General features: G+C 27.0%; 1 protein-coding gene across 1 annotated transcript; it reads right to left on the bottom strand.

Moving 5' to 3' along the window:
- Positions 1 to 8161: 8161 nt before the first annotated feature.
- LOC106761592 lies at positions 8162 to 9161 on the bottom strand. Its single transcript, XM_014645156.2, has one exon. The coding sequence runs from the start codon at positions 9048 to 9050 to the stop codon at positions 8460 to 8462; it is 591 nt and encodes a 196-aa protein (XP_014500642.1). The 5' UTR covers positions 9051 to 9161; the 3' UTR covers positions 8162 to 8459.
- Positions 9162 to 10477: the final 1316 nt, after the last annotated feature.

Below are 10477 nucleotides of genomic sequence, written 5' to 3'. Positions count from 1 at the left end.
AGTGTTACTATCAAATATCAATACTGTCACCATCCAAAAAGGTAACCTTCTTTAATTGGAAACTTTTTCGTTACCATGACCACACAAATATAATCCGAATTTGGTAAATTTTTATTTTTTCTTGTGTGCTTGGGTAATGATATAAGAAAAATGCTTTTTTAAGTTTCACAACTTTTTTATAATTATTTTTGTGGTAATACGTTTATTGATTTGTTTTAAATATACAAACTATTTTATATAATTTATTAAAAAAATATTAAAAAATTATTAATATATAATAATTCATGTTGTAATATTTATGAATGTTCGAAAATGTGGATCAAAATAATTGTTGTTTTAGGTTGTTTTCACGTTATCAAAGACGGAAGATTCAAACATTCAAACCTTCAAACCAATGAGTTATAAGAAAATTGTTATGATATTAAAACAGTTATTATTATTTGATTCTGCACGTTAAATTAGTGGGGAAATGAGATTGACGTAGAATTTGAGAGTATGGATTTGGAATTATTGTTGTTGTTTGTTTCTGTATGTTCTGTATGAAGAAAGTTCGATGATATGTTGAAGTACCTTTTCATTTTGATGATATTAGCTAGCAACACGTACCTTTTTTTTTATATAATTGAATTAAAAGAATTATATTTTTTTTACATTGAAAATTTGGGATTAAATATATATTTAAATTTCAATTTTGTGTCATATTTTATTAAAAATATATTTAATATTTATAAAAATAAAATATATTTTTTTAAAATTTATTATAAATAGTTTTTATTTATTTTATACATAAATATTATACTTTAAATAATTATTTTAATTTAAGAAAGCCAGTAATCAAATAAAAAAATATATTAAAAATTAAGAAAAAAGTCACATTAAAGATAAAAATAATAAGATAATTATTTTAATTTAAAAAATTATTAGGGTAAAATGAAAAAGAAAATGTGAACAATCATTTATACAATGTATAGATGATAGAAAAATAGCAATCATAATAATAACGAAAGTTTTATTTCTTATAAACTTTAGCAAGTAAATCAAAATGTTAAAAAAAATGTTGTATTAACTTTTCTCATCTTAGATTTATTATATTTTAATAAAAATGATATATTCAATATAAAAAAATAATAATTGTAATTTAATTTCTTGATAGTAAAAAAAATTGAGATATTAGAAAGCATCGCTGAAGTTTTTTAAAGAAGAATTATAATGGAATTTACTTTTTAGTAAATAATTAATCCAATAAAATTTGCAAGAAATAACAATATTGTTAGAAAATTTATATTTGCATAACATCCCAAAATATAATAAAATATTATATAAAGAAATCATTATAAATATGATATAATAGAACCTAACATATCAAATATAACTATAAATACTGCTTAAAAAAAATACACTGCTCCATCAATGTATTTTTTATAAAGGTTTTTTTATCTTAATTACATGGTGGATTAAAAGTAACTTTGAAATATTAGTAATTATTATAATAAATTTATCATGCATAAAAATTTATAATTATATAATAATGTGAACAATATATATTGTCAATTACTCATTTATATTTCAGTTGTGAACTCTTATGTATATTAAGTATGGAGTTGCCGTATAATTTACAAATATTGCACGTTTGAACACATAATTTCAATAACACTACCTTTTTTTCATCATATCTATTATATGTGTAGAAAAAGTAAAATGAAAATAATATTAATATAGTTTATAACACAGAATTTTGAAATACAAAAATGTAAAAATAATTAGGTGCTTTTTTTTTATTATATTGTCTATAATAATTACATTAGTGCATAAAGGACTTTAAATGAATGTTATTTTGGATTTTTAACGTCACTTTCCAATCTGACGTCTTTATGGGTGACGTTAATAGACATCAAACTCTATAGGTCCAACGTCATTATAGACGTCGGTTAAATGTCATGTCCGACGTCTATAAAGACGTCGGACATGACACTAACCGACGTCTACGGGCACTATCAAGACGTCGGGCATGGCACGAACCGACGTCTAAGGACACTATAAATGTCAGACATGGCATTAACCGACGTCTACTAAGCTTTTGGTTGTGTTTTAATGTAGTTTTACTCGTGTCTTTGTGTAGCGTAGTAGCACCTCCCTCCTTTGCTAGTTTTTTCGTAAGAAAAAATTGCGTCTTTTGGATCTCTTATGATATTTTAATCCAAAACCGAACCTAGGTCGTTGTCTAATTTCATTCCAACCGCTAAAGAAAAAGAATACGGTGACATAAAAACTATGCAAAGACCCAGGTTCGGCTTTAGGTTGAAATGTAATAAGATATTCAAAAGACCCAAAGAAAACCTACACCAAAACACAACGAAAACTCATTTTAATCGGTTCAAACGAAAGATAATACAACAAAGACTACTTTAATCGGAGTAAAAGTAAGTTTAAATGGTTCAAAAGAGATAAAACTCACCTGGAAATGCAATGTCGCGGAGAGAAAAGGTGATGGAAGACGATGAAGTACGCATAACTGTTGGTTCACAATGTCTTATTTAACAGGAAATAAGACGTCGATTGCCTTAGAGACCGATGTTTATTTTCAAATATATGTCGAGGACCTCACTAATGTGACGTCCATTCGATTTAAAAATTAATATTCGTGGTATATATAAACGTCGGTTGTAAAGGGAACCGACAACTATAATCGCATATAGATGTCGAGGTGGCGGGATCAAACGTCTCTGTGACGGAAAAAAAATGACTTTTCACCTACCTATCAGACATATAATGTCAGTTGGAGGGGCCTTGACATTTATAATATTATAGACGTCGGTGCCCCTCCTAACAGACATCTATATGGCGGAAAGAAATGAATTTTCACCTACCTGTCAGACATATAGACGTCGGTCAAAGGGGCCCTGACATCCCCCTAATTGACGTCTAAGAGGTCACGTTAAAAGTCAATTTTGCACTAGTGTTATAGGTTTTGAAATTCTTTAAATTTATAATATTTCGAAACTGTACTCTTGTTAGTCTATACTTTGGTGCAATAATTTGCATATAAGCATAAGTTGATTAGCATATTTAGTATGTAAGCTTTTTAATAGCCACATTAATATGAGGCAAACTCTTAAGCAAGCTTTTTTTCTTTATCAGCCTTACAGAAGCTCCTGTATGAAGTTGTTGAAAGTGCAACATCTTCCTGCTGCACTTTACTTTATTGATGCACCTTAGTAAACTTAAAATTATAAATGTATCTCTTTTTCAATATAAAAATTGTATTTCATATAGAGAATTTTAAATTGGACACTATAAAATACAAAATAAACATTACATTATGAATTAATTATTTGTCAAAATAAAAGAATGTATTTCAAATAGTATAATTCAAAATGTATTTTTTATTTTGCATTTCGAAACGTGAAATTTGGGATGTTGTTTTAGAATTCTATGGTGGTGTAGAAAGAAATGTGTGGAGGTAAGTTAGCTGTTGAAAATTTTAGACTAAACCTAAGGATAAAGGCCCTATATAAAGTATAGATGAACTGGGTTTGGGCCTATATTAGGCTCGGTTAGTAAAGTTTAATCTATGACCCAATCTATTTCCATTTATTGCATCCTAATCTATATTCATTTTGGTAACTCAACTCTTTAAAAACAGCAAATGTAAGCATGAAAGGAGAACGTAGTAACTTTTTCATGGACATGATACATAATGTAATAAGATAATAGGATATAATTAGTTAAAAATAGAATAAATTATAATTATATGGAGCATTTACACATGATAACATATTATTTAATGAAAGGATATAGAATAAACTATATTTTAGTAATAATTTTTTAAGTCGTAACTACTATTTTTAAATATTATATAAGTATTATTTTATTTTAATATGCAATTAAAATTTATATATCACCGTAATTATATATATATATATATATATATATATATATATATATATATATATATATATATATATATATATATATATAGGTAATGCGTTAAATTAAAATTTATAACACATAATATTATATAAATTAGCATTAATTAATTATGTTTTATTTAAAGAGTTATTTTTTCTTAAAATTATAAATAAATTATATAAAACCTATAAAAATTAATATCTTGAGTTTTTTTTATTATAATTAGTTGACTAGTTATCTCTTCCTTAAATTAAGAGAAGAAAAAGTCAAATGACATAATAAAAAATGTAATAACATAACGTTATTATCATGACTTTGAAAATTAAACTTAGTAGACTTTAACTGGTAAAATTTAAATACATATTATTTTACATAATCAAGTAATGTAACAATGAATTTTTACTACTCATTAATAAGCACATTCTTTACAAGACTAATTTCCACACTTAGATGGCAAAAAAGAAATTTTTTCCATTTTATATTTTTTACTTTCCTTAAATCTTTTTTATAGTTTAGATAAAAGCACATCATAAATTTAAATATAGTTAATTTTTTCCTGACAAAAATAGCATACCTTCGCTTATAATTTTATTAGACAAAAATTATAAACCTTCAATACAATTATAGTAGATAAAATGACAAATATTGTATACGTATGTATAAATTAACATATAAATAATTCATTTTTATTTAATATATATCTTATATTTTTGTAAACTTAAAAAAAAATTGAGAATCCTAACATATTTTCTGAAGATTCCACATTCAAAATCCTATATATAAGCATTCTCAACAAATATTTTATCATACCTCTAAGACAATGTTCTTCATTTGTCGTGATTTGCATAGAGACATGTTTGATTGGTGGTTAGCATTCTAACTATAATTGATTTTCTTATCTCATCTCTTATTTAATGTAGAAAATATTGTTTATCAAATAAAAAAATTACATAAATAAATGGTGATAACATATGATATTTTATAATGATAACAACTTTTAAAATATTTTCCATCTATGCAAAAACACGAACACCTTTTTATTCAAGGATAATGATACTTTGACAACTCTTTTTTAACAACTTTTTGACAATAGGATATATGTCATCATTTTATTGGTATGTTTGAATTTATCTTTAAAAAAATATTTAAAACGGACCAATCATAGACTGCCACGTATGCGTTGTAAAAAAGTTGTCAAAAAAAAGTTGTTAAAAAGACTTTTTCCTTTGTTCAAATCAGAAACATCCCACAGAATTGACACATTGCAACACAAAACAACCTTTGAATTTGCAGAGAACGTGAAAGTGTCAACTCACCTATCCAACACTTCACACTTTTAGTAACATTGTTCAAGAACTTCACTATCGATATTGACACTTTTAGTAACATGTGATTCAGTTTATAGCTTCCTAATAAACTATAAATAAATAAATAAACAAATAAAATATATATATATATATATATATATATATATATATATATATATATATATATATATATATTATATCTCGAAGTTAGAGTGGATACAATGTTTGAACTTACCTTTAGATTCTTTAACCTGATTAAATAGTATTTTAGATGAAATTCTATCGTGTTTAAGGCTTAGTATATACATATGTATTTGTTTTAAGCACAAAATAAATATCTTAACTTACTTGAACTTAAAATAAATATCAACTTTTTTGTGTGATTATTTAGGCTAACAATCTCGTGATTTTTTTTTATTATTTAAATGGATGAAAGTGCAATACTAATGAAATAATCTTATACAAAAATAATAAATTTATGTTTGGTCATCAACTTAAAAAAGAGAGGTTCTTATGCTTACTTTCAAAAGATCTGGTTTTAAACGTTAAACATATAGAAGTGAAGCTAGATAATAATTAAATCATTAAGAAAATGAAGTAACGATTTAAAAAGTGTAAAATTATTTTTAACACATATTAAACTCCCAATTTGAAATTTTAAAATTAGAATTGAAAGGAGCAACATAAAAACAAAAACAAATATAAAAATTAATCTAAACATATAAAAATGTAATACTAGAGAGAGAGAAATTAAACTAAATTTCAAATCTGTCGTAAATTTGTATATTTTTAATTAAGTTTTTATTAAATTTTTATCTATTGAATTCAAAAGTTTCATATTTTTCAATCGTTGAGTTTCTATCCTTTAGTGTTTTCTCTAATTAAATGTCGTAAGTTTTATCTTATATTATCCCGTGTGTTAAGAAAGTTAAGGCTTTGTAATTTTATATAACACCGACATTTTTTTTTTCTACACATGAAGATAAGAGAATAGTTACATTATTTAATGATACTTAATTATACACTATAATTTTTTTGAATATCTAACAAATAACAAAAATTAATAAAAAATCAATTAAAAATATTAAAATTTATGAAGAACTCTAAATTTAATTTAAGACAAAAAAAACTTAAGAACTTGATATAATTTGGTGAACAGATCATCAAAATGAGTTTTTCATTAGAAATTTCAATGACGATACAAAATTATTAGTATTATATGAATATTTTTCCATCCTAAATTGTCATATTATATTTATTGATACGCTAAATTGTCAGTGTGATTGAAAAAATATTCTTTAATATACTTAGACTTTTTATACTCATTTAACATTATCTTTTTTCATTTTTTTTCTCTTCTTTTCTAAAATATATAAAAATTTGTATTTTTTTACTCTGTAAGAATCACTAGTGGTTTATGGGAAGACACTTGTCTTATAAGTACATTTTCAGTAACTTCCCACATTCTTTACAATAACTTGTACCTCAATTAACGCAACTTCCTCGTACATTTTCTTTAAATATGGTTTCTTCTTTGACTTTTATACCGTTAAGCTTAAAGCCCTTTTGTCCCTTTCTCAACTATAATACTTCTCAACTCATATTTGTGTTCTTTTAATTCAAAACTATGACTCCCACTTTGATCAAATAGATCTATGTGCCAAGAAATTCTTTTTATTCACATTTATCTAAATCATTTAAAAATATCTCAATTTTTTTTTTCATTATTTTATTAACTTTTACTTATGGTGTCAAAAGATGTTTCCAAAAGCTATGATGCATGAATATCATACGTATTGGATTTGATATGTATTTGTACATATTTGGTAAAAAAAATTCCGGTAAGAGTAGTATTCAATACATTATGTTTATTATGAAAATAATAAGATACGGAATATATGTAAATTAAAAATGTATAATAATTCTTACAAACATGATCCAAATTAAAATTAAATGTATTAAAGTTGTCAATATAAAAAAATTATAAATTATTGTCATCGTAAAAAATAATATCGTTTTATAGATTAAATAGTTGATAAATATCAATCAAGTATTTTAAAGTATAGGAGATGAATACATGATACAAATTGAAATATCAATACATGTACATCATGATTCTAAAGGAATGTCACTTTGAATATAAAGAAAAAGAATTAACATTATCTGATAGATTTTCTTTTTTAATCTTTTCTCATCCCTTGGTGATATCTACTTCCTTTTTTTCTTTCTAAGTTATCATTAAATTATTTTCATGATTATGCTCTTCGCAATATTTTTAAGAATTATATCATTAATATTAATGACTTGAATATATTTTATTTTTAGTTAAGATATACTCCTAATTATTATTTTTGTGACATTTACGATATAATCAAGTTAGAACTACATTTGACTCTTATTCTCTCTTGTACTCTTGTAATTTTTATTTCCATTGTGTTGTTTTCAATTTTTATCTTTGACACCTCCTCCTTTAATTATGGAGGTCGTTCTCCACCACCATTTGGTGAAACTGAATTGTTAGACTTCAACGGTAAGAAGTTTTCTCCAATCTTCTTCGCTTGGAATAAGAAACAAAAAAGCTATGAAAAATGCATATAATCATCCACGTTCTATGCTCTATTTTTGAAAAGCATCATATTTTTCTTGTCCATTGAAGACCAACCCTTCTTTAATATATGTTTGATACTTCTTGCCAACATTGTTTAATGTTGTAGTGTTAATTTACTTTGATATCTTGGACTCATCTAATATTTGCTTTTGTACTTTAATAGTGAGTCTAACACTTTCAAACTTAGCTTTTGTAATAACAAGCTGAATGGAATAGCAAAAGAGAAAGAGTAAAAAATCATTTATAATGGTCATCTATTCCTAGTCCTTGTTTGTGACGTCATTGTTGAATTTAGTGAAAACCACAACAACTTCCAATGTAGAGGTAGACTGAGGAGTAGTAGATATAATTCAGAAGTGTTTAACTACTGAGTAAAGATTATAAACAAAATTGTTTTGATGAAATTAGGATCAGAACTTGAAGCATAGCCATTAATGGCAACCACTGACTAATATTTCACTGGTGTTCTATTTTAAGGTTATTACTTTGGTATATTCTAATTCCAGATTATGTACACGCACAAAGAACGATCTCATGGGTATCGGATCTAGAAGTAACAAAAAGACTTAATCCGTTCCGAACCGTTTCACCAAGCCAGCAAATCTGAATCTGTTCTGGCGAATTGAAGAATTCGTTCACGAATGTTCTTCCGCTTTGGACATGAGAGACAGCCTGCTCGGTTGTCGCCGGAAGTCGCCGCGGCGGCGCTGCTGGTGCGACGATGGCCGGATCAGCGACGCCAAGGCTCTCTTCACGAGGTCGCCTTCCACACCGCGGTTTTTCACGAGCGAGTTCGTCATCGCCGACCGCCGCACGTTGAACCGATTCGGCGCATACTGTTGCGGCGCCGGGCGAGAGCCGAAGTTCTTGTGGAGGCTGCACCGGAACGAGCCAGGATGCGTCGATGGCGAGCACATGCAGGTCCGCTTCTGGTGGTGGCTCTGCCGTTTGGCCGCCTCGCCCGCGCTGGTTCCGGCGACCGAAATGGAACGGTTCGGGGAGTTTGAACTGAAACGGGAAGAAGCGGAAGAACCACAAAAATTGACACGTGTGGGAGACCTGGAGCGGTGGAAGAAGGTGGTGGAGCGTGTGGAGAGGGTTGAAGTTGAAGAGGCGAGGGCGGTGGAAGAATAAGACGCGGACGGTGGCCGGGAACTTCGAAATCTGCCGACTGGCGAGAGCGTTCGGAGGACAGGCCCGCTTGATTTTCTAGAAGCTGCCGCCATTTTAGGGTGAGAAAGTGAATGTGGAGAGAGAAGCAAAGTAATGGTTTGGTTTTGGGATTTCTGGAAAAGAGAAGGGATGGACCCTCTGGTTTTGCAAACCTTACTTTACTCAAACAATGTTTATATAGGAGTTTCATGGAAAGGGCAGAGTTGGAAGATGACGATGTTTGCATTTTTTCTGATTGGGGTTTTTCTTGTACGTAATTCGTTTCTGACCCCTGCTTATCCGTTATTACTGCAAATATTTGAGTTTTTTTCATCAGTAAAAGAAAAAACTGTTTTATATTTAAAATTTACTTAAGAAGTTTTTAAAGAAAAAATAGAAAAAAAGTTAACTTTAGTTCTTTTGTATTTTTTTTCTGATTTTTTTTATCTTTTAAATAAGTTAATTTAAATTTTTAGTAATTTTACTTTATGAAAAACCTATTTTATTTTATTTTATTTTTTTATTTTTAGAAGTTCTTATAAAAAAATTCCTCGAAACATGTCATTAGTTGATATTAAAGTACGGAATTCTATTCTTAAATATTATATTTTAATAATGTTAGAAATATTATTTTAGTTGATGTTTTAGTAATTTTAGGAACACGATTAAATTTTATTTGACTAAAAGAATTAAAATGTTAACAGAAATGTGAAATAATTATATGAAAATATGTATTATTGTAGAAATATTCTTTTAGAAGTGAAAGTATCCAAAAGAAAATGTAAGACCATTAGTAAGGTTGTACTTTTACGACTTTTCGCATAAAACATTTTAGGATAAAAAGAAATAAAATTAACTTAATAATTTTAACTTAATTATAAAGAAATAAGTCAAAAGAAAATTATATTTTTTCTTCTATAAATATTTGTGGAGAAACATATTTAAATATATACTTAATTATTGTCATATTTTCAGAACTAACCATTTTATATAAATTAATGTTCCTTTGTATCTAAAAAATCTTTTAAATATACAAATGTAATTTTTTTATTGATGAATAGCGTAAAAGAGGAAAAGTCCAAAGTGCAGGGACTTGAATGCAAAAGTTAAATTTGAAAGTGGCATTGGTGTGATTAGATAACGTGGGGCCAAGGTAAAACTGACACGAACTTTGGTTCTGACAGCCAACAGGTTTCTTCTGTGCATCAGTTGCAAAACTGTGGGCTCGCCCACGATAAAGTAAAACTTCACTTATTTTATTTCTTTTTTAATTAGAGACTGAATCAATAAGATTTAAAAAATAGTGCTAGAATTAATTTTAGGTCAATCTTTATAATAGTTAACAAAATTATTAATCAAGGATCATTTATGTTTTGATTATATTACAAAAATTGTTTATACTTGGAGTTTGGCTCACACAGAATAATATTCATTAATAGTTGTTAAAATTTTATGTTTAATTCATCAAGACTAATTGTATTTCTAAAAAATTAACCAGTTA

The sequence above is a fragment of the Vigna radiata genome, chromosome 5, assembly GCF_000741045.1.
Source record: "Vigna radiata var. radiata cultivar VC1973A chromosome 5, Vradiata_ver6, whole genome shotgun sequence".
Taxonomy (NCBI): domain Eukaryota; kingdom Viridiplantae; phylum Streptophyta; class Magnoliopsida; order Fabales; family Fabaceae; genus Vigna; species Vigna radiata.
This window is presented reverse-complemented; position numbering and strand designations above follow the sequence as displayed.

Excerpts from the sequence above, each read along its gene's own strand:
- LOC106761592 (XM_014645156.2), bottom strand. The coding sequence starts at position 9,050 with ATGGCGGCAGCTTCTAGAAAATCAAGCGGGCCTGTCCTCCGAACGCTC.